Source organism: Astatotilapia calliptera, chromosome 7 (genome assembly GCF_964374335.1).
Source record: "Astatotilapia calliptera chromosome 7, fAstCal68.1, whole genome shotgun sequence".
Taxonomy (NCBI): domain Eukaryota; kingdom Metazoa; phylum Chordata; class Actinopteri; order Cichliformes; family Cichlidae; genus Astatotilapia; species Astatotilapia calliptera.
Genome location: NC_137428.1, coordinates 35,884,246 through 35,909,308, shown reverse-complemented (window position 1 = coordinate 35,909,308; position 25,063 = coordinate 35,884,246). Strand labels below are relative to the sequence as shown.

The 25,063-nt window shown below is 40.8% G+C and overlaps 1 protein-coding gene and 2 long non-coding RNA genes across 7 annotated transcripts; 1 reads left to right on the top strand and 2 right to left on the bottom strand.

Moving 5' to 3' along the window:
• Positions 1-1,288: 1,288 nt before the first annotated feature.
• LOC113024913 (uncharacterized) lies at positions 1,289-9,579 on the bottom strand. Of its 3 annotated transcripts, none has more exons than XM_080304489.1 (5): positions 7,754-9,579; positions 6,512-6,659; positions 6,334-6,414; positions 6,186-6,245; positions 1,289-2,095 (listed from the first exon to the last, which is right to left on the bottom strand). In XM_080304489.1, exons 1-5 carry the CDS (start codon positions 7,970-7,972, stop codon positions 2,007-2,009), a joined length of 597 nt encoding a protein of 198 aa, XP_080160615.1. In that variant the 5' UTR covers positions 7,973-9,579; the 3' UTR covers positions 1,289-2,006. The 3 variants fall into 3 exon arrangements, with proteins under 3 accessions (XP_080160615.1, XP_080160613.1, XP_080160614.1); XM_080304487.1 differs by lacking the exon at positions 1,289-2,095 and adding an exon at positions 3,427-5,299 and having other exon boundaries at positions 7,754-9,545; XM_080304488.1 differs by lacking the exon at positions 1,289-2,095 and adding an exon at positions 3,427-5,299 and having other exon boundaries at positions 6,512-6,653; positions 7,754-9,545.
• Positions 9,580-11,882: 2,303 nt separating this feature from the next.
• On the bottom strand, positions 11,883-24,770 carry LOC145430092 (uncharacterized). Of its 3 annotated transcripts, none has more exons than XR_013910503.1 (3): positions 24,683-24,770; positions 14,685-14,857; positions 11,883-12,194 (listed from the first exon to the last, which is right to left on the bottom strand). It is a non-coding gene; the product is annotated as an uncharacterized LOC145430092 (long non-coding RNA). The 3 variants fall into 3 exon arrangements; XR_013910502.1 differs by lacking the exon at positions 24,683-24,770 and adding an exon at positions 17,118-17,506; XR_013910501.1 differs by lacking the exon at positions 24,683-24,770 and having other exon boundaries at positions 14,685-17,478.
• Positions 18,483-22,050, top strand: LOC113024948 (uncharacterized). Its single transcript, XR_013910500.1, has 3 exons — positions 18,483-18,859; positions 19,640-19,789; positions 21,574-22,050. It is a non-coding gene; the product is annotated as an uncharacterized LOC113024948 (long non-coding RNA).
• Positions 24,771-25,063: the final 293 nt, after the last annotated feature.

Sequence of the window (25,063 nt, the reverse complement as noted above, 5' to 3'; positions counted from 1 at the left end):
GAAAAGCACCACTGAACGACACAGGAAATCATTCCTGCCTGTGGCCATCTCCCTGTACAACGCATCCACTTAACACACTGTTTGCTGCTACAACTACACATGTTTCTTTTCCAAATATTTATTTATAAGTGACTTATGTATGTATGTATGTATATATATGTATATATTGTACTATTCTTAGTTAGCGTATTGTCTGTCTTGTCTTAATGTTGGTTTAAAATGGAGCACTGTAACAAAAAATAATTTCCCCCAGGGATCAATAAAGTATTCTGATTCTGATTCTGATTCTGATCTTTCTTCAACAAAATTGCAGACTGCACAGATGGTACCTTCCCAAAGGAAAAAGTACTATAGCTTACTAGGGTATATATATTACCGTAGACTTAATAGTTACTATATACAGTAATGGACTTCTATTCCTTTTACATCAAATTAAAACTTTGGGTGTAAGATTCGGATAATTATTTATTAAAAGCTAGACATTTTAAATGAGAATAAAGAAAAGTGTGTCTTTGTGCCCCTTTTCCCTGTTAATGCCCTATCGGCCCCCCTGGCTAAACTTTGCTAGATCCGCCCCTGCACAGTTACAGCCGTCAGCTGCGTAGAAAAAGATCCTGGTGTAGAAAGTAATATTAAATAAATTCTAACAACAGCTTATCAAGCTTAAACGTGCTGCTGCTGTTCAGCCGCTGGTTTCCTCTTTCTGGTGCAAAGTGGGCCAAAAACAAAGAAGGGACTCGCGACAGAAAAGCCGATCAGCTGATCGTTAAGCAGTTTCATGATTGAAGTAGCAGCAGGAGAGGCAGTCGCTCCATATATCGCTTGTTAAGCTTAACGCAGGAATGCTTTACAAACATTCAGAGATGGACTTACACACTTGCTTTACTTCTCTCGGGATAACTTTGTCGGAGATGAAATGCCGGGTTGCTAGCGAAGCTCCACATGCTATCCAGACCACCGACAGGTCCCGCATGCCACAGCCGCTCTATCACGTGATGCATACTGCTCCGACGTGCTAACGTTCTGAGGTGAGTTACGGCGCGTTGCAAGTTTTGTGAGGTGCTTTCGTGATATTTAATGGATCGGATTACATTTTTTATTTTTCTCCGATATCCGATCCAGTAATTTAGGTCAGTATCGGACCGATACCGATACGTAATATCGGATCGGTCCATCTCTAGTAACTATTGGATAGTTAGCTGGGCGTGTTTGAACTAAAACACTTTTTTGAGCATATGAATGAATTCCTTCACATTTAACTTTACTAAATGCGCTGAATCAAAAGTACTACCGCCATAGTCACCACTGTCCAGCAGCTGTCAGACAGTAGTTGGTCTTTAATATATATAATATCCATAACTTACATACGTATATATATTTTTTTGCATAATCAATATTCAGTTGTTCAGATAATAAACTAAATGAGGAACACTGTGTGTCTTACATTTCCTTTAAACACACGTCCTGCTAAGAGAACTTCACCTCTGAGCCAGTGGGAGTTTAATCTCTGTGAAAACACTGAATTCTTAGCCGCATTAAGCAGAGCTCTCAGAAAGGTTAGACTAAATGCAATAAACTGGTATTAGAAGCGTGTGACCCGCTTAGTGCAGGACTCACACAGGGAAATACTCAGCGCTGTTCCAGCCACGAGAAACCAGAATTCTGCACTATTTTTCATGTTTTCAAGAAATAAAGTTTCTTCTGGCAGCAACCTTTCAGACTTTGCTTAATCTTCAATTGACCTAAAAAGAAAAAGTTTTGAATTTCTGTGTTTTTGCCTTTACCTTGAAATATTTGAAAGAAAAGACATAAACAAAAGTGATAAATGTTAAAATAGCTGCAAGAAGAAAACAATAATAATAAATAACTAGAAAGTCCCAAGTTCTTTAACTCAAACACAGATTTTACAGCTGGACAGGTTTCATAGATTTCTAATAGATCCATTGCCAAGGTAAAGCTGCTAAAGGTCACTGTGTAGCAATATGTTAGACAGTATCAACAGATAATCATACAGTCTCTGAAGGAGCATCATGTTGCACCTTAGTGGAGCTGAATGTTACTGCTGTAGCTTCCTGTGTTGAGCCTCTACCTCCATCTAGTGGATGACATAACAGAGCACAGTGACTCACTTTAATAGGTCTGGATTCAGTGACACTCATTTAAATATTTCTAAACAACATAATTACTTTTCTTAGCTCCGTGTAATCAGCAATGATCACAAAAATATTAAATATGAAGATGTAAATATTAGGGAAGGTCACATATTTACATTATTTTTCAATGTATTTCTTCAAAAATGCATCTATAACTACACAAATATGTGGCTTGAGGAATTTTGTCACTGTTAGATTGTTTTATATGATGATTTTTTTAGCCATTATAGAGATTCACACTTGAAGATTAAACAAAAAGGGGAATATTTAAATTGTTCGTAACCGAGCTAGCTATACTAGTAACCTAGTGAAGTGCAGTTGATTCTCTTTTCCTATATCTTCATTAATCCTCCTTCATGGCTTTCTTTGACCTTATGACATTTTCCATTCAGATGAAGGTAAAGAGTCCACATTGTGTGGATTATCCAACAGCAGTCTGTGCATTATGAATCCAGGTTGCTGGAGTTAGCAAATAACTTCAGCACTTTGACCTCTTGTAGATAAGTATGCTCACTTCTTGCTCCAAAAACAAAAAAGTGGTTCCGATGTATCTTTTATACAGTCTATGGCTTAAGCATCATACGTATTTAACTTCATCTCCACCAGGAAGCCATCCTCTTCATCCAAAGCTATGCTGCTCTGGACCACCTGCAGTATGTTTGCCACCTTCCTGGCAACGACCGAACCCAGACATGTCCATCAGATTGTCAGATGGAGAGGCGTGATTTGTTACTCCAAAGAACACATCTCCATTGCCCTACAGTCCAGTGGCAGCGTGGTTTACTCCACTGCAACCACTTTATCCAACGCTTTGCATTTGGTTTTGGTGATGGAACGCTTGGATCACTTCCACTTATTATAATACCACTAACAGTGGACTGTGAGGAAAATTTCACAACAGCACAAAAAACTGAAACTAAAAAACTGAAGTGTAACTATTATTGAGTTAAAAGCCACCAAATGTCAAGACTCCCCCTCAGGCGTGTATCTTCCTGATAGTTTTTTTATAAGGTTTCAGGCACAATGAAGAAGTGCTAATTCGCTTCAGTTATCTGCTTTCTTTATTTTCCCCATTTTCCCTATTTACTTCCTCCTTTGTTTAATGACAAAGGAAATTACCAACATGTAAGTAATTCGTGTAATTCCAGTAAAACCGATCGAGTGAAAAAAATATATTAAACTGAGAGCGAGCTCTGCTTTAAAAGGAAACTTAGAGTCAGCAGCTGCTAATGAAGACGTACCACTCGTTAAAAAATGTTTAACTTTGAAGGAGTTAATTTGAACAAAGTGGGTACTTTAATGATTTTCTGTAGGCAGACAGAAATCAAATTGCTTCATTTGTGAATATAAGCTTTCATTTAATTATACAGTAAAAGTATTTTCACCAAAATCGTCATGCCCAAGTTTAAGAGTTAACTTTAACCCCACCAACCTTTGTTAGGTTCTCTAACACAGTCCTTCTGGTGAAGCATCTGTGTCGTCAATCAGTGATGAAACTTGGACTTGATCTCTCATTTACCTGCTCTCTTCTGTTTAGGTTGTTTGCCACTTCGATACCGTCAAACTCTCCTCATTCTCACTTTTATCGTTACTACTCTGATCAGGTGACCTTTGTGCCAACTGTCTCTGACCTGGTCAGTCATTGCAATTCTTTCCTTCGTCCTTTTCGGAACATCATCTCAAGAACATGTCCTAGATTATCATCCTTTCTAACTCTAATAATGACCGTATTTAACAGAAGTAGGTTCATGCTTTATTCAGTATGACCTGAAACTATTAAACTCCTATTAAACTGGATGGCTTCCTACAACCAGAGGAGTTGCCCCCTGCTGGCCATTAGAAAGAGTTTAAACCAATAACCAGTACAAGAAGTGACCTCACAGAGTGTTTTAGATTTTCACTGCAGTTTTTCCAGTCTGCCCCTGTCCTGCCTCCTGCAGGTGAACCTTCTGATGGGTCCTGAACACGCTGTTGGTTATGAAAGTTTTCCCACAGACGACGCAGTGATATGGCCGTTCTCCCGCGTGCACCTGCCTGTGCAGCTTCAGGCTGTAGAGCTGCGTGAACTTCCTGCCACAGATGCTGCAGCTGTGCATCTTTTCCTCTGAGTGCGTCATCATGTGCATCTTCAGATTGCTCGGGTTGCTGAATCTCTTGTCGCACTGATCGCAGGCGTACGGCCTTTCCCCCGTGTGCACACTCGTGTGATACTTGAGATTGACCATGCAGCGGAATTTCTTGCCGCACACGTTGCAGACGGGCTTCTCTCCTGGTTTCTTGCCCGTGTGGATCCTCATGTGGTTCTGAAGTGCACTGGCGTGTCCACAGCGTTTGCCGCAGGTCTCGCAGACGTATGGCCTCTCGCCCGTGTGGATCAGCATGTGATGCTTCAGGGCGCTCCTGTGACTGCATCCTTTGCCACACACCTCGCAGGTGAAAAGCTTTTCTCCGGCGTTTTTGCTCGTGTCACTGAAACTGAGGCTGAGCACCTCGCAGTTTTCCTTTTGTGTGTGGGTAACTCGGTGAGCGGCCAAAGATGCGGACGAGAAGAAGGTCTTGCCGCACATTTTGCAGACAAAATCTCTGTTTCCTGAATGAAGATTCTCATGATCGTCCAAGCTCTGCCTGCACTCGAAGGTCTCTGGGCAAAGTGAGCAAACAAATGTCTTCTTCAACGCGCAACAAATGTGTCGCTGAAACGCCTGTTTCCCCGTGAACTGCTCCTCGCACAGCGAGCACGTGTGGGTGATCAGTTTGTTTAGGTTGTGCTGACGCATGTGCCTGTGGAAGGTTGATTTGTACGCAAATTCCGTTCCGCACTTTCTCGGTGTGCTTTCTCGAATGTGCAATGAGCCCACGGAGTCCAGCAAAGCGCTTGCCGCACTCAGAGCAAAGGTGAGGCTTGGAGTGAGTCAGGCAGTGTCTGTTCATCAAACACTTCAGAGCAAATGCTTTGCCACATGTAGGACATGTGAAGTCCTTGGTGGGCTGCTTCCTTCCGATTTTCACAGCAGTGCATTCATGCTCAGCGTCTTTTTGGACGCCATTTTCCTCAATGACACTGGAGGCTGGTTCAGGATCTGCTATTGTGACTTCAGGTTCAGAGAGGACTTCAGAGCTATTTTCCTCATGTGATGCTGGATCAGCTGAAACAAAAACAACACTAGAACTAACAAGAGAGTAACACCAACCTATCCATTTCAAAGACTTTAATGCCACACTGCAAACATGCTACTTTAGTAATACTGCTGTTATAAAAAGTCAAACTCCTAAACAGAGGATCCCACTGTGTTTAAATGTATAACCTGATTCATTTATCTGGACACTGCAGCTAGTTTTGCTATTACAGTTGTGTGCTACACATATGTTAGATCGCAGTTACATCATGATTATGTGCTTAAAGTTCTGATAATGCTTGCATTTTTATAACGTAAATATTGGAAAAATAAAGCCATAATTACTGCACAGTCCTGTTTTCAGGGACTCAAATACAAAGTCATAATTCAGTCAGTTGTTTTACGGTCAAGCATGAGCAGTTCTTCATTAAAGCTTCATAAATAAAGAAGGTAAATGAAAGTATGAATATCAAAAATCATACGCCAGATTCAGCTGAGCACAGCAAAACTAACTGGATATTGCTTCACAAAGCAGATGGAAAATAGCCCAAAACATTGTGAGAACAAGACGGAACCTATTGAAATGTAAAGATGCGGAATATTTTGCAGTGGCTAAGTGATTCAACCTTCTCTGAGCCCAGTGGCTTTTTCCACTTGCTGAAAACTAAAGAGCAGAAAAAAAACACCAACGACTGACACCTGAAGACTGCTCAAGTAGAGGCCTGATAAAGCCTCGCAAAGGAGGAAACTCATTATCTGATGATGTCCGAGGGCTCCAGATTTCAGGATTGTCCACAAAATATTAAAAATGTACATTTTTAAAATTATTTTATATTCTTTTAATTTTATTTGAGCCCTAAAATAGTAAAGAGTGTATAAAAACAGCTGCAGTAACTTGTAAAGAAAACATAGTTACCAGGTTCTGGCACAGATTCTGGGTCAGCTTCATCTGTTGACTGTTCGATCTGTTCCTCCTCTGAAAACACACAAAAAATTCCAAACTGTTTTCAAAATTTAATTTAGAAAAAGTGTTGTTTTTTTTTTATTGGTTACTGGCTGAATACCTCTACAGTATAAGTGATCACTCATCTGTCTTGTTGCTGGTTGCGATCCTTGCATGTTATTTCTCTTTCTGGACACAGATTCTGTTTTTACACAACAAAAGTTAAAAGCCTAGTTTAATATACAAAGAAATCCCAGAGTGAGAACATTAAAAGCCTCATAAACCATCAGCTTATTTACTTTTTCTGCCCCCAGTATCGATCTGCCCTGCTCTGGGTTTCTCTGCAGCAGGAGCATCTCTGGCGTCACTCATGGACACACTGAAAATTAAGGAGATTTTCTCCACAGCAACTTCAGCCCACTTTTTCATCAGGGAAGCAAACTGGTTTTGTACAATCACAGGAAAGACAGAATGATATTGCAAATGTATAGTCAGCCAATCACATAACAGTATTGCATTAAAGTTAGGGATTTAGATATGATGAATACGATCTGCTGAAGTTCAAACAGATCAGCAGAATTAGGAAGAAAGGTGATTTAAGCAGAGCTGCAAGGTTGTTGGTGCCACACAGGCTGGCCTGAGTACTTAAGAAAATGCTAATCTACTGGGGTTTTGCACATGACCATCTCTAGGAGGATGGGCAGGATAGGATGGTAACCGTTGCTCAAATAACCACTTTTTACAACTAATGTGTGCAGAAGAGCATCTCTGAGCATGAGTTCACTGTACTGTCAGTACACTGTCAGTGCGCCCCAGGGTGGCTGTGGCTACAATGTAGCTTGCCATCACCAGTGTGTGAATGTGTGTGTGTGAATGGGTGGATGACTGGGTATGTAAAGCGCTTTGGGGTCCTTAGGGACTAGTAAAGCGCTATATAAATACAGGCCATTTACCATTTACTCAAATGGCCTCAACATTCACCACCTCTCAATCCAATCAAGAACCTTTGTAAGGTGGTGGAATGGGAGACATGCGAGTCTCCCATTCCACCACCTTCCAAAGGTTGTGCCATCATGATGTGCCATCATGTTACCACGGACCAAAAACTCTAAGGGATTTTTCCAGCAACTTCATGAAGCTATGAGATGAGGAATTAAGATATTTCTACAGGGAAAATGGGTTACAACCCACTATTAGTAAGCTGTAACTAATAAATTGTCCATGGAGTGAACATGAGCTTGTAGTTCGTTGTAGTTTAACAAAATGTGCAGCAAAGTTTCATTCATTCATCTGCCCTGACAGGCTGAAGAAGCTAACTCATGATTAGCTTCTAAGATGGGATTTCGGTTGGAGTGGTCGCCATGGAAACAAACGATTGGACTTTTGGGTGACGTAGTGCTCATTTGTGCCACTTATACGGTATACATTTTAGGACACCGTACACTTAAGCTAAGAAGGGTAAGTGGAACTAGTGGAAAGTAAATTTCCTGTCATCAGTGAAACCGCACACATTTCCCGTGCGCGCGTGACCGCGGGGTTACCGTGACATCCTCGTGAAGGAGTTGCCTGCGTAGCGTCACCTCCCTCTCCTCATCCTCGCGCTTCACGGCGACTACGGAAGCCGCATTTGAGCGCTGCTGAGCGGCCACAACCGGAGCCGAGCTCCTCTCCAGAAGTCTCCCGAGCTCTGTCACGGCCGCCTCCACCAGAGTCTCCATCACAGACGACAACTGACTCTCAAATGTTTCCAGCCTGAACATGTCTGACTGTGATTTTGTTCGTAGTACTCATAAAACCAGACATCCTCTGCTGCTGAAGTTCAGCAGCTCATGTTTGTTTCCTCTCTTTACTTCTTCGACTGATTTCCCAGAGACAGTAAATGCATTTCGCTGCTGCCCTCTATGGGCCACAAAGCGGTACTACTTCTTTACAGACTAGATTTTTGTGTTAAACTGGTCGAGCCTCTAAATACTAAGAAAAGGTGTTTCATTACCTCGTTTTGCAGAGGATATACTGGCTCATGCTTTATAAAACGAACAAAATAACATCATCCCAATCCAAACAGACAAACAGCAAAACTGACAAAACAAGTAGGTCATGTGTCTTTAAATTTCCCAGATTAGACCAGAATCCATAAGTCTATAAACCTAACACTATGCAGTTGTGCAAAATCTGTTTATAAAGTTATGTACAAAAATGAAAAACAACCTTAATTTTAAATGTGCTTACACAAGTACAAAGTGAAATTTTACATTTAATAGAATCTGGTCATAAAGGGCATAAACCATAAATGACTTTGCACTGTTTAAGACACCTTCACCTGATTTAGCTGGGGACTGTTTCCAGAAAAGCCATGAAAAGATACAAGGTGTTTGTTTTTTCACCATTTGACCAAACCTTCCCACCAGACTAAGTGTGGTACACATTACAAATGTACCTCTGATGGGGAAATATGTTTTTAAATGACATTTTCCCCTCCAAATCCAGGAAGTATAGACAAGAAATCAGATCTTCAAAAATGGAAAAAAAAATAGCCTTAATACTTTAAAACATGCTGTTTTATGGATGTTCGTGGCTTCATTTGTTGAGGTACTTCACAGGTCTTCCAACTGAAATTTCCGCTGTCGTGAAGCAATCGGCAGGTCCTCCATCATGACCTTCCAGCAGCTTTTAAAATTGTCATTTTGTGACTTGTACAGGAAAAATGTCTTGTTTGTGACCCAAAATGCAGACAGAGGGCTGGCAGGTAGAAGAATAAAGATATTTGTTGGCACTTACTGATGACCAAAAGTTGCTGTACTCACAGCCCCCCCCCCACACACACACACACACACACACACACACACACACACAATGTATGAGGGCATTAGAGGGACAGGCCAGACTTCGGGTGGGAACAAGGCACAGGTCACAGGTAGAGAAAATCTGGCAAATTGCAGACATGGGAAAAGAAAAGTCGTTAAAAGGAAATTGACTCCTTTCAGGAAAAGGGTAAACACCAAAATGTCAAACTGAAGATTTGGAAAAACAAACACTTCCAATTCTTTGTGGATAAATTTGCTCATCTGGCATTAAGATGATGCCCGCTGACTAAACTCTCGTTCCTGCTGAACTGAGCCAGTGTATTTGATCAAACTGCTGTCAGCTCAGAAAGCACGAGGGGGAGGCCAGATGTTTTCTCAGGGGATCGTGAAGATGGTAAAGAGACTCCACATGTGACCCCTGATAGTCACAAGGTGAAATTCTACATAATGAACAAAACATGGCAGGAGTGTAATGTCCTCATAAAACAGTCTTCAATAGAGCCAGTCGCCAAGTTAAAAAAAAAATGCCGATCGTCTCTGTATGAGTGACGAACTTAGCCACTGTGAACAAATATTCAAGACTCCCTGGTCAGCAGTCAACTAAGTTCTGCACCCAATCAGACACTGTACACATGACACAGCTAGCACCAATCCACTGACCGTGCCTCGGATGAGCTCTTTCAGACTGGTTGCTTGAAGAACCTCCAGTACACAGGTATATGCATGCCCTCCAGGAACAGTCGGAGACTCCGTAGCAGTGCAGTAATCTCTGGCAATGTGATTTCAACTTTGTGGCCCAAATCATCTTGCCAGAGACACACACAGCCACAGAAAATCAGTCGTTTCTCCGGAGAAATCCCCCACTGCTCTGCCTCCCTGTGTGGTTAGTAGTCTTTCTCCTGATACTCCAGTCCACCTTCCCCTGACTGGCTTCCATGCTCTATTTAACTTGGGGCATTTCCCTGATTAACAGTGACTCCAGAGGCCTGAGGAATTCCTAACATGACAGTGTGTTCCTCTGACAGTAACCGATCGCCCCTTTGTGTCTTAAGGTGAGCAGGTGTGAGGGCTTTGGTGGCACATTAATCCGATGGTTTGGGTATCCTCCCCCAGGAAAAGACAACTGTCAGCCTCAATTTTTCCTGGTGGATTTAGTGGGTTTTCTGCAACATTCATGATGGAAATTCCTGCCTTCAAGTAAAGAAATCAGTCTCTAGTGACCGATTTGCTCCTTTTATATATTACTAGAGGGACAAAGGCACAGTCTAAATATTAGGGATAGCATGTCCCCTGCATTCAACCTGAAGTCAGGAGGTGCAACTCTTTTGTTCACCATGTCTACACAGCAAGAATTTTTCTGTATTTTTCGGATCATAAGGTGCACCGTCGATGAATGGGTCTGTTTTCATACACAAGGTGTCACGGTTCTGGGTCATTTTGAACCAGCTTTTTCGGTTTCTTGTATTTTGGTGTTTTTCTAGATTATGTTCATTATATTTATGTTCTGATTCTTTAGCTATCCTGTGTTGATTATTTTAATTATTCTGGTTTAGGTTTTGTTCTCTTGCCCTCATGTTTAGTATAGGTTTAGTTCTGTGCTTAGTCTTCTCTGCTCGTGTGTCCCTCTGTGTAAAGTCCATGTTTCTCAGTCCGCATCTTTGTGAATTGTTTCTGGTTTCCTGTTTTACTTTGAAAGTTCATGTCTCATGTCAGCGTGTTTTACTTCTCCCTTGTCTCATTAGCCTAATTTCTCCCAGCTGTGTCTTCCTCCTGTTTCTCATTCCCTGATTACTTCCCTGTGTATATAAGCCCTGTGTGCGCTGTTGGTAGTGATGGCCAAATGAAGCTTTCCGAAGCACTGAAGCTTGTATTGAAAAACGGTTCATTACTCGAAGCTTTTCAACACAGTCCTCTCCGGTGACATCTGGTGGTGAAAATTTTGAAGAGCAGCTTGAATCTGCAAAATAAAACGGACTGCTCAATCATCACTGCTCACTCAAGAGTGGAGTTCTCTCTGATATTGGGCCACCGTTCCGTTGCTTTGAACATGTAATTGGTTTTGTTTTCTCGATTGGGGGGCTGAAAAAAATGTAATGCGTATTTGCGTAATACATTTTGATCAATAAACTTTCCCTATTTAAACATGCACTATGGTGTGGCCTTTCTTTGCTCATAACTCCTTGATGTTGGTAAATACAATAAGTGAGCAATATATATAATATACATATGATAATGCACAGCACATTATGGAGTATGCCCCTGCTGTGAAGTCCTGCCTCCATCTACTTGTCGTTTAATCACTGGACAGCTTGACAGGTTCATACAAAATATTAGATTAGGCCAATTGTCCTATACATATTTTTGACCTAGGGGTGGGATTGATTGTGAACTGGAAAGGGAAAATGCTTAGGAAGCTGAGTACGGCTGCATCGTCACTGATTTGTAGAATCATTTTGATTCGATACAGGATCCGATTCAATTTGATTGGAATCTGGAAAGTTTTGCCTCAGTCAGAAATATTACAAGTCTGATCATTTAACAGTATATATCCATAATTTCGTATCTATTAAAAGAAAGCTGACACATGTGAGACTTAATTAGAGATGTAAACAGAGAGTTATGAAACCTGCAGCTGCAGAAGCCAGCGAAAAAAAAAGAGGCAAACACAGCGCGGACCCGACGACACACCAAAATCTGATTCTGACGCGTCGGGTCCGCGCTCTGTGTTTACGTTTGTATGCAGAATCCGTAAACCTGCTCCCAGTTACTGTTTTAGCTGTATGGTGTTTGACGACATGTTGTGAGGTTTAACCTGAGATGCTGGCGTTTCAGGCATAATAACGTTAATTTACAAATCGACACGGGATTTTAATGAATCAATATCACTTTATTCAATTTAGCATGGATTGTAATCAGAAAAGCGATAATCAAAACCCACCCCTAATCAAGAACTTGCAAAGTAAAAACATGATCAATGTAAGGTAGCCCTTTTGTTATTTACATTTAAAAAGAGGATTAGTGTTACTGTGCGCTGGCTGAGTCTGTTTCTTTTCTTAGAAATAGTTTCTCCTGCCCTGGAGAAAATCCACTTGCATGGAACAGAAGAGGCTGTGGAGTGCAGGAACTACACTGCAAGCTGGTAGATATGCAGGTATTCCTGGGTCCTGCAGACTATCACCTAAAAACAATAAACAAAATGATTTTCTAAACTGTGTAGCAATGTAATGTACGTATAGTGTCAAATACATTTTTGTAGTCTTCATTAGCTTTAATTCACATGGAAGTGTTCCTAAAGTCATATGCTGTAATGATATTTACATTATGAAAACATGATTTTGGACATTTCAAGTTTTTCACTTCGGCAGATAAAATGAATTGAGCAAAATCAACTCAAAATATTCCCACACGCCAGAACGTCCTCTCTTCCTCGCTGGCTCCATATCTGTCAGTGGAATGATCACCTCGTCGCTATCTGTCACCATCAACACACTCCACGAATCCCGTGGATGATTCACTTCCTTATATCTGTTTGAATCAGGTACCGAAGCAGTTACGTGCGTAATGAAGCTTCGGACGTCACTGGTCACGTGACTTTTGCCAAACGAAGCAAGCCTCGACACAGTGCTTCTGAACCAGTGTGTTGTTTTTTTCGACACACGCTCCGGAGCGTCAGCTTCAAGCGGGCCATCACTAGCTGTTGGTGTACAGCATTATATACTAGCTAGTCCAACTTCAGTAACCCTACAAGCATCACTGCTGTTTAGTTTTCTGTCTTTGTTTATGTTGGAAGTGATAGCAGAGCTGTACGTTTGAATTTTTTCAGAAATCCCTCAGTCAGAACATGCTGTATCATGTTTAGGTGGAAACTAGCGAGCTAACTTCCTGCTAACTTCTAACTCCATTAAATTTAGTAAATTCTGTTTTCATGGATGCCTGGATGTTAGACTTGTTACTATCACCTCAAGAATATTTCAAGGATAAAAGATCTGATGTCTCAACAGGACCTGGAAAAACTAGTCCATGCATTCATCTTTAGTAGGCTTGATTACTGTAGCATCTTTACAGGTCTACCTAAAACATCAGTCAGACAACTACAGCTCATTCAGAACTCTGCTGCTCGAGTCCTCACTAAGACCAAAAAAGTGGACCACATCAGTCCAGCTCTGAGGTCTTTACACTGGCTGCCTGTCCGTCAGAGGATAGACTTTAAAGTTCTGATGCTGGTCTATAAAGCTCTGAATGGTTTAGGACCAAAATACATCAGTGACCTCCTGACTGAGTATGAACCTTCCAGATGCCTCAGGTCATCTGGATCCGGTCTTTTATCAGTTCCCAGAGTCAGAACCAGACACGGAGAAGCTGCATTCAGCTTTTATGCTCCTTATATCTGGAACAAACTCCCAGAAAGCCTCAGATCAGCTGAAACACTCAGTTTATTTAAATCCAGGTTGAAGACTCACCTATTCTCAGCTGCATTTGAATAAAGCACCAAATCCACACTTTAAGCTTAAATTTCAAAACTTACACTAACTACTGATCTTATCTATTTCTGATTTTATCTGTTTTGATTTTATATACTGGTTTGTTTGTTTGTTTGTTTGTTTGTTTGTTTGTTTGTTTGTTTGTTTGTTTGTTTGTTAAGTGGGTTTAGAGCTCTGGGTAGCTCCCCAACTGGGTCTAGACTGGGTCTAGAGAGTATTTTAAATTCAGGGAATTTAAAATAGAAAGTAGCTCGTCCACAGAAGGACTGGTAGCTCCCCTTACGATAAGGGTTCAGATCGCGCGAACAGGTGTGAAATGTGTGTAGTTAGTTAGTTAGTTAGTTAGTTAGTTAGTTTGTTTGTTTGCTTGTTTTAATCAATTTTAAATCATGCTTTTTATTTGTTTTTGTTTCTAATGTCTCTGTAAAGATCTTTGAATCACCTTGTTGTTGAATTGTGCTATACAAATAAATTTGCCTTGCCTTGTTACATCTGGTAAAGCAGCAATGCTGATCATTTTATTAAAGGTGAAAGAATTCAGACAGTAATGCTTCAGTGTTCGTTTGACTTTGGGACCTGAAGCAGACGGAGTTTTGGACACAGATTACTCCACGAGGCTCCAACAATCCATCAAGCAGTGCAGCTTCGTAGCTTACCAAAGTCGTACCACAACATTTTTTGACAGATAAAATCAGTTCGAGGTCAGTAAACACAACTGGAATTCATACATAAGTAGGGATGGGTATCGTTTAGGTTTTATCCGATACCGGTGCCAAATCGGTACTTTTGAAACGGTGCCGGTGCTCAAACCGGTGCTTAAAGAATGGAGAACACATTTTTGGTCCAAAAACCTCTCATGTTCAGCTGGTTTTTGTAAAAAGATAACAATGTTAGCCTTTTCTGCAGCTATGGGGCATATATGGTATCACTCTTGGCTGGAAGCAGTGCTTAGACAATGGAAAAAACACAAACTTTATCCAAAAACCTCTCATGTTTAGCCGTTTCCCTCTTTTTCTTTGGTCATTTTAGCCTTTTTAGCCAGGGTGAAGGGAGTATCTGCCATCAAACAAGAAGACAGCCGCATGTAGCTATGATGATGTTTGCTAGTTCACCTTACCTGCATTAATGTAATAACATGGTTAGCCTACTCAACGTGAATTACACACGAACAACATTAAGCTACTCACGCAGAGAAGAACGGCTGCTGCTGCCATCATCATCCGTCATCATTTCTGCTACACTGGCAGGGCTAGGGGCCAGGACTCTCCTCTTCGTGTTTTTGGGGATGTTGCTAACTCCGGGTCCGATAACAGGCACCACACCCGCAGTAGATGCGCTCGGTGTGAGGTCTCCCAGCAAGCTATCAAATACAGCGCATTTCTTGGCTTTTAAAAAAAAACGCTATGCGTCGCCAGGTGTTTCATCGGATTTGAGGTGTTACCTCCTTTGACAGTATCACAGTATCAGCTTAATAAAGCACTTGTTGCAGGCTGCTGAGTTTGCATATTTTGCTGTGAAGTACAGCCAGACTTTTGACCGCTTCGCCTTGGGCATTTTTAATCTGTAGCTCTGCTCTAAAAGAACGTACGTACCTGGACCCGCCTACTATCCTCAGAAACGTAAAATGATTGGCTAGAAGTGTATCACAGCTCAGGAAAAAAAAGCACCGAAATAAAGCACCGAAATGTGCGCTGCTTTTCGGTCTGGTTACTACCGTTTATGTCAGAACCGTTGTCATGATACCGGTACCCATCCCTATACATAAGGCACACAGGATTATAAGATGCACTGTCAATGTTGAGAAAATTAAAAGGATTTATAGTGCGCCTTATAGCCCAAAAAATGCAGTAGACCCAAAACAGTCTTAACTTTTTTCCTTTTTTTCTTTAAAGTATTCATTTCTGTTAAATTCTGTACACATTAATCTGGCCATGATGAGATGTCTTGCAGAAAATGGGCTCTTGCAAATAAGCAAAAAAACTCCACATGGAGACAAATCCAGCGATGTGTCTTCCTGGAGATTGACCAGTTTGCAAGGCCAAGTGAATGAGTTATAGCAGATCTTTAATATACACTTGAGTATTACAGGCTTTGATTTTATTGCAATTTTCCACTTACAAAAAAGTTGTACATTTAGTGCTTTGCACTGCACCAGACCAGCAGGATTTCTTCCTGCAGAAAACCCCTAGGCCAGGGGTCAGCAACCTTTAACACCGAAAGAGCCATTTGGACCCGGTTTCCACGCAAAAGAAAACACTGGGAGCCGCAAATACTTTTTGACATCTAAAATAACACTGTATATATTGTTTTCTACCTTTATGCTTTGTGAGAACAACTAAGGTGTATTGCTTAAATCCATGAAGTGCTACAGAGAAAATTACATTTTATTTATGTAATTAACACATTTTGAACTCTTAAAGAAATATAACAAAAGGAAAGACACCCAGCGGAACTAAAATGATCCATGTAGCAAACAAAAACTGTTGTGAGCCACCACCCTTATATCTCCTTTGGGCTTTTGAAGCCTGACTTTTAAAAAATAATTGGAAAAAAGCACTATGCTGCTACAAAATGAAAAATAGATATTTGCAAAATTCTGCCTAAATATGTATTTTACCTGCTTAATGTGTGTGGCGGGGTGTGGTCTGCAACGCCACTGCATTGGAGGCAGACGCACCAGAGCAGCACCCGAAATCACGCCTCGCCGCCTTTACGTCTATGCTATCTCTGCTGTTGTGTTGGTGTGTGTCAAGCTGTGAGCTGAAAAGCTACAGCCGGCTGTATGCGTACAGCAACCGTGTGTGAAAAGTGGTCAATAAAGAGATGCTATAAAGCATGTTCATGCAAACATTGTCGGGTCTGCCGTGATATTTTTACAATGGGACTTCTGCTCCTGAACCTCTGCGCACAGCGTCTGCAAATTGGGGCTGTACGAAGTCACTTTCATCTTTACGCAGGACTGTAAGCTGTCATCTGTGAGGCGTGAGCGGTGTTTGTTTTTAAACATAGTTCACGGTGGAGAACAGCTGCTGATATAATGTGGATCCGAAGATCCATAATTGGGTTGAAAGTCTCGATAAATGCACGGCGTTTGGGCGGGTATACCGGCTTATTTTGAGCGATGAAAAAAATAATAGAATATAATTTTATTTTTAGATTTCAATATAACAATAATCTTCCAATTTAGAACTACAAGTTTAAAAAGAACTAACATAAATAAAATACACTTCAGCTAAATACTTCTAATTTATTTTCTAAAACCACGCGGAGCCGCACTATAAGGACTAAAGAGACGCATGCGGCTCCGGAGCCGCAAGTTGCCGACCCCTGCCCTAGGCAGACACTAAACACCTAACCTGACAGAAATAATTCAGATTAACTCTTTCTGGCATTAAAATGATTAGAAAACCACAATTATTATAGAGCAAGTCAAAAGAACAGACTCTTAATGTTTTTAAAAAAAACTAAATAAAACACACTTGACAATAAAAACTGTAGATTTAAAATTAAAATAGACATTCTGTATTCAGAATTCATAAAACTAACAAGTTTACAAAAAATTAATTACAAGGAAACAAAAGGAAAAGAAAATTGTGCAAGCATAAATCTGCCCAGCATACCTGTTACACAATAAATGTGTCTTTTGCAGTTGAAAGACTGTAAAACTTTCTTTCAGTCCCGTGTGACTCCCTGACTCTTCCCACTTCCAAGAAAGGCCACTCGCACAGCACGAAAACTTGAAAAAAAGCCACCTAATCAACCATCCACATTCACAGCAATAAGGCAAAAATGTTCACTCACCAGTTAAAGTGTAATTTTCACTAAGGATAAACTAAACTGCAAACTGAGGTTTTGTCTACCTACAGACCAAGCAGCCTAATTGTTGAAGGAGGAGGTGCAATTGTTGAAGGAAGGGGAAAGGAGAGGTTGGGGTTGAGTTTGAAGAAGTTGCTGTCATCTTTTTATCCAATAAACAGGCAGCAATTCTTTGAATGGACCAATCACAGGGCCCCACCTGTTTCAGTATCACACCCACACCTGCAGGATTCAAGTAAGGTGTAGTGAAGAGGTTTAGTCGCCCAGTCCCCTCAGGGTGATTATTTTTTTCCAACTGTTTGGATTTTTAAGACTTAAATTTCGGGGTGTGGTCAGTTTGATAGACAGGTGTGTCTCCACAGGCAGCTGCAGCTGGTTGCTGTTTGAAAGGCAAGTCTCACCTCAGCCTCTTCAAAGTTGCTGCTTAGTAACTGCTTGAGGTCCCACATGAGCTCCAGGGCCCCTGAGGGGTACCCGGGAATACCCAGAAATGGGCACACCCAACAGTAGACCAAGAACCTGTTTGAGAGATTATACCCGTGGGAAGTGTGGCATCTAAAATATAGTGGTGGTGCTGCCATGACCCAGCTGATAATTTTTGTTCTCAAACTGTTCTCCCATTAGGAGCTCAGTCTGAGTGGAGTTTTTTTTTTCTGCCCCTCTCACCTCATGTTATGTATTTTCGTTGTTCTTTTTTCCTATCAGCCTATCTCTCTGACATGTCTCCCCAATGTAATGTTTGTGTAAAGTATGTTTGGTCAGAGGGTTCCTTTGTAAGTGCGCATGGGCCATTTAGCGTGCTGCCTGCTGTAACCTATAATTTCCTTCGGGATTAATAAAGTATTCTGATTCTGATGATTCTGATAACAGATGAGCAAAGATGATGGGTGGACAGATCAATCGAAACTTTTTCTGTGCAGGAAAAATTCATACAAAGGTCTCCTATAGGGTAGAGTTATTTGATTTAACCAGCTGTAAAAGCTGAATATACAAAGGGCATTTCCTTTACACTGAAAATGTTTGAAACCAAAGAATATTCGAACAACTTAAAATTTTGTGGATGTTTGCTTTTTCAATTTAATGCTTAAATTGTAAGGAATTTAATTGTATTTAGTTTAATTACTACAAATAATACACTGGATTACAGCATTTCAAGCATTTTTATACATTTTGACATTTTAAAGCAGTGCCGTAGCTCCGCAAACGCACATAACGCACACTGCGTAGGGCACCAAATGGCCGGTAGGGCACCAAAAAAATCAGGGTCGTAAAAAAAAAAAGTAAACCATATTAATACTATAAATATCATATGCATTAATATGGTTAAACAATACAAAAGCAACATAAAACAATTTTCCCGAGAAAAGGGGTGAATCTGCTTTGTGCCCTGTCTCCAGTCTCCTCCTGGTGCCCCCCCACTCCCAGTGGTCTGTTCTATAATTGGTAAACACCTGTTTGAACATGGCCTCGAAACGGCAACAGGAGTCGGGAGCGGAGAAAAGAAAGAAGAAGAGGAAGCGTGATGAAACTCAGGCGTCGCTTGCCGGTAAGGCAATGTTTAAATAATAATAATAAAAAAAGTTCATTATTGTAGCCCTTGCTTGCACGCTCATGTCCGTCAACTCTGTGATAGCTCCTGTTAGCAGTGTTCATACTGTGTTAACAAATGTTGCAAATGATTGATGTTGGGTAGTTTGTTTACGTTGTGGATATGAATATAGAATGGACTACTAAAAGCAACTCATCATGGTCACTCAATTGACGGTTTTCAGATAACGTTAGCAATCGTGACTCACGATTGCTAACGTTATCGTGATTCGTGAGACTAGCATTTCCCTCCTCAGGTTGCTAGCTGGCTAACGTCATGCATGCTACTGATTAACCTTAACTTTGGGATAGGTCAGTGATGCAGTCAAGTATTATTATCAGATTAGACAAGATTACTTTGTATGTTGCTGCATTTCAGGATATCTATAAAGACGCATATCTTATTTATGCCATTGACGTCTGAACACATAAATAGTTCTCGTCTTTCTTTAGGTTCATAGATCAAGGGCGACATCTGTTGGTGAAACTGTAATATGAAACCTATATCTTCCAGTAATATAGATTTCCTACTTGCGCATTTATATCAAATTATGTACAGCATGTTTATATTGCCATTTGCCATTATGAAAATCTATACATGTAAAATATAGTTAGTAATTTTTAAATGTACCAGTGACTTACTTAATTTATTAGTCTTATAATGCAATCTTTCGTAGGCCTACTGTAGATTCAAAATTGTATTTCTGTAAAATCCCTGAATATTTTCTCTTGTATGCAGGGTCAATGCTTAAATATGTTCAAGGAGGATCTCAAGGACAGGATGAACCATCCAGTAGTAGTGCCATCCCTGGACATCAACCACCAGCCATTGTAGACCCTGCAACAATCCCTAGCCAAGAAGAACAAGAACCATCAACCACCAGTTCAGGTACAGTTCCATACACAAGTACCACTGAGAGTCCTGTCACTGAGAGACTATCAGAAAGTGACACTGTGGAGACATGTGTGCCCCCTTCAACCGATCCTGCTCTTTGGCCAGCTCACATTGTAGATGCTGATCGTGTTGAAATTGTGCGGAGAGGTCCTTTTAATGTCAGCTCTGATTTTAATTTTCCAAAGGGGCCTGATGGAAGAGCATTTCACACTAGCCTTAAGTTCAAAATTCTTCCCAATGGAGAAAAGGTTCACCGGAGCTGGTTAGTGTACTCACCGCAGAACAATGCTGTGTTCTGCTTTGCATGTAAGCTTTTCAGTGTGAAGGATATAAAGCTGAGTACAGAGGGCTTCAGTGACTGGTCGAACATCAACATCCGTTTGAGGGGTCATGAGTGTAGCCAAGACCACATACAGTGCATGCTTAAGTGGAGAGAACTGGACACACGGCTAAAGAAAAGCATGGCAATAGATCAACAGGAGTTGACCTTACTAGAGGCAGAAAGGAAAAAGTGGTGAGAGATTCTCAAACGATTACTCTCAATAACTCTCTCACTGGCTTCCAGAAATTTGTCTTTTAGGGGCTCTTCTGACTGTCTTTATGAGCCGGACAATGGCAACTTCTTGAAGGAAGTAGAGCTTATGGCAACATATGACCTTGTAATGGCAAATCACTTGGCCAACATAAAAGATGAAGGTTCCCACACACATTACCTCAGCCCTGAGACACAGAACGAACTAATTCAGATTATCTCTTCAGAAACATTCCGCGCCATTGTGAAGCAAATCCAGTTGGCAAAATACTTCTCCATCATTCTTGACTGTACTCCAGATGTGAGTCACACTGAACAAATGTCAGTCATAGTACGCATTGTTTGTTTCCAAGCACAACCAGATATTAAAGAATACTTTCTTGGCTATATAAATGTGGAGCAAACAACTGGCCTTAACCTGTCCAATGTTGTCCTTGACAAGTTGAAGGAGCTTGGCATTCCATTTGAAAACTGTCGAGGACAGGCCTATGACAATGGGGCCAACATGAAGGGGAAGAAGCAAGGTGTTCAGGCCAGACTGCTACAATTAAACCCGAGAGCATTGTTTGTGCCTTGTGGAGCTCACACGATGAATCTGGTCATAGCTGATGCTGCCAAGTCCTCTCCAGATGCAACTGGCTACTTTGGGTATTTGCAGAAGTTGTTCAATTTCTTTTCCAGTGCCACCCAGCGATGGGCCATTTTAACAAAACATGTGAAATTGACACTTAAATCTTGGAGTGACGTTAGATGGGAAAGCAGGCTTCAAAGTGTAACTGCTGTCCGGAGTCAGACAAAAGAAGTGAGGGATGCTCTCCTGGAGGCCAGAGAAGCTGTAAGTGATGCAGTCGCAAAGGTGGAGGCTCAAGTGCTTGCTGAGGAAGTAGCCTCATTTCGATTTTTGATTTGCTCCATCGTGTGGTGTGAACTTCTTACAATCACAAACCAGGTGAACAAGTTACTACAGTCCAGCTCCATGCAGCTCGATGTTGCTGTCAGGCTCATTGACACTGCCAAAAGTAACCTCTCTAAATACAGACAGTCTGGGTTTGATGAGGCTGTGTCAGCTGCCAAAGAACTCTGTGAGGCCCTGAACATAGAATCACAGTTGAAGGAGAAAAGGCTCAGGAGCACAAAAAGGCAGTTTGCATATGAAGCTGTTGATGAGCCCCTCCATGATGCCCTTAAAAAGCTTGAGGTCACATTTTTCAATTGTGTTGTGGACTCTGCTTTAATCTCCCTACAGGAGAGGTTTGAGACCATGAATCAAGTGAAGGAGAAATATGGAGTGCTGCTTGATTTCAGCAAAGTGAATGGGATGTCCAAGGAGGATTTAAAAAAACACTGCACTGAAGTACAGAAGACACTGACAGATAAGGGAGTAGCTGACATTGATGGACCTGAGATGATGCAGGAAATCATCAACCTTCCTCAGCTGCCACCACAGACGTCTGCTTTGGAAATGCTGTCATTTTTACATGACAATCAGCTTCAAGAGGTATATCCCAATCTGTGGATTGCTCTGCGTATTGCACTGACCCTGCCTGTCACAGTTGCCTCTGCTGAGCGAAGCTTTTCAAAGCTCAAACTCATTAAAACGTACCTGCGTTCATCAATGGGGCAGGAACGTTTAAGTGGTCTGGCTGTTATCAGCATCAATGGTGACGTGGCTCAGAAGCTATCATATGATGACCTTATAGCTGATTTTGCAACCAGAAAATGCAGGCGTGTGCCTCTCTAGGCCCTAGAGAGGCACACCACGCCTGCATTTGTCAGAGTATGCCCTAGAGTCTAGGGCATACTCTGACAACGAATTGTAAAAATGTTTAACATAGTTACTTAAGGAATGTGGCTTTTGTGTTCAAATTCTTATTTTTCTTATTTAAGTTTCTTATTTAAATTCTATTGTGAAACTATTTGTAAATATATTAATAATAATACTATTATATTATATATATTATTTTTTTATAAAAAAAATTACACATTATTGCCAGGCTCTTTGTTCTTGTTCCAATGTTCAATTTTTGTTTCAGTATTTATTTGTAACAGTATTTTTAACCTCCTTTAACCTTATTTATTTGTTTAACTGTCATGTTTGTTGTTATTTAATTAAACAAATTCCACTGAGAAATTCAAAAGTATTAATGTTTTTTTTTTTTTTTTTTCAGTGGCGGGGGGGCACCATAAAGCATTTGTGCTTAGGGCACCCAAATGGCTAGCAACGGCCCTGTTTTAAAGTCATGCTAGCATTATGCTGCCTGGGTTTTTTTTGTGTTTTGTTTGTTTGTTTTTCTATTTTAATAATTAAATGACTCATACAGAGACCAATAAGTAGAAACATATGCATTGTGTTCACAGGTTATGTGAACACAACTTCCTGCTGGTAAGTTAATAAATTCATTGACTCTAATATTGGTCTGAGCCTCAAGGTAAACATCAAACACTACATGCATATCACATGAACAGGCTTGTGCTCAGAATCTTGTTAAGTCCTCTCTTCTTTCTTTGAAGACAAAGTAAAACTGCGTATGTATGACTGTTAGGATGCTTGACACGCAGTGCCAACAGTGACTAAATAATCTCCTCAGCCATTTAGCAATGATTTACAACTTGTGGCCGCACTCCACAGCTCCATCTTAAACCCGTCACTCATCCCACTTTCTCATGTCACGTAAATCATTTTTGCTATAAATTCTCCGCTCTTACTCAATTGCACTCATTCACTTTCAAAAGTGAACACAATGTGCTCAGGTTCATGCCAAACTTTAACAGTATGCTGGAATAAGTTGAGCAGTTAGCAGTGTGAATAACAATTTCAGTAACTACAATAAGTCGTTTGAGCCTCCCTGCTGGATTTAGTTTTTTACATATTTGATGATCTTGGGATGTGGTCCTGCCAGCTGTTCAGGCACCCTTTCTTTGAACTCCAGTAACATTAAGAGCCACTTGGGGGTAGTTCTTAAGTTGAGGGGGGCGGGGATTATAAAGCTGCATCATAAAAATAATGCATTAAAAGTACTGTCCTGGAAATGTTTCAATATTTTGCACTGTAGCTTTTACATATGGCAACGTTTGAACAGCTGCACTTCACAGGCATTTTGTACTGAACAACTGTTTTCCACAATAGAGGGAAAAATATTACACACCTACTTAAAGGTTATTTGCATAACAACAACAACACTTCAGTAGGTCACATGTAGCAGGGGAAAGTATCACAGTGGTTTCACCCAAAACCTTCGGTGGTAATGACCCACGCCTTTTTCACACAGATGATGATGCATGATGATAGTGGGTCACTGACCACCCCCTAAGTGACAACACCCACTAGGTTTTAAATACCTGGGAATCTCCACCTTTTTCTTTGAGAACTAAAGAAACCTTTGGGATAAGAGTTGAAATGTCTTTTAAAAGGTTAAAGGTGTTTTGCCTTCTGTAACACGCACGTTAGTCTACCACGTTACACCTTCTTTTCAAGCTCTTAAGACCTACCAAAAACACAGATGCTATTCTGAGAACTGTGGTTACACAAATAACCAAAAGTCACTGGCAGTTAACAATTAGCCCCCTTATCCCAGTAAGGATCTAACTGTTCCTTTCTTAAACAGCAGGGATAGTCTCTTCTGCAGTAGATTACACTAGCAGCTTTGTGCTGTGAAATACCTTTGTGCACACACCCTGTTGTCACTCTGTCAGTCACCAGTGTCTTGTGTAATTTCACAACTTGCCAAAGGCTTTTTGTTTAACAAGAGGTAATTTGATGTGCCTCAGTGGGGCACTTCATTATGCCTGAAATGTATTTTTCTGTTCTCTCTCTCTTTCTTTCTCACAAGTCTTGATACAACACAGTTATAAGTGGTGGCTGTGCTTGGACAAGTCAAAAGGGCTGTTCCTTTTCTTGTACTGCAACAGTTCTTAATATTTACAGCTTCTTGCCTGCCTGTTTCTCCTTTCAGTTATGTTTGCCAAAGCCTGTTTGACAGGCTTATCTGTACAGTCTTCTCAGTCCCCCATCGCACATAACATTCCTTTTTTTAGTGTGAAAGTCTCAGGGGAAACACAGTCTGCCCAGCAGCCCAAAAAGTTGTGAAACTTGCATTTGTAGATACTAAAATAGATTTGTTTTAGCTCTCATATGCACGGACCTATTTTGCAGACAGAGGTTAATTTAAGCATAGATTATTTTAGATTGTAGCTGAAGCACATAGAACAAGAACTGAAACCTATAACATGATCAAATATTGTATAGAGCTGCAGACTATATGATCATTTCCCCATGTAAATCCAAAAATAAAACATGCAGAAACAAAGGGGGGAAAAAGAGAATCTATTTTTCTCAAAAAATCTTTTTCACTTACTGCAAAGTGTCAGTCACAGATGCTCCAGATGCACGTCTTCATACTCTTCATAGCTTCTTTCTTACAGACTCTCTGACAAGCTATGGAGTTATAGTCCAGCCTCCTCAGACAAACACAGACACACACACCCCTGACACATGCTCTTGGCTCCTCACCCTTACACTTCTAATGGTGTTTAAGTAAAAAGCCACTATAGAAGAGTTTATATCAGGAATATCAAACTCATTTGACAGCTCACTTTGATCTTGAATGGAGCAGTGAATGACATTTCCTAAACATTTAGCCCCTGAGATTTCTTAATATAAGAAAAAGAAGTGCATGTTAAACACTGTCTTAGTTACATGATGAATGTGTGAAATTACAGAGAATGTTCTGGTAGCT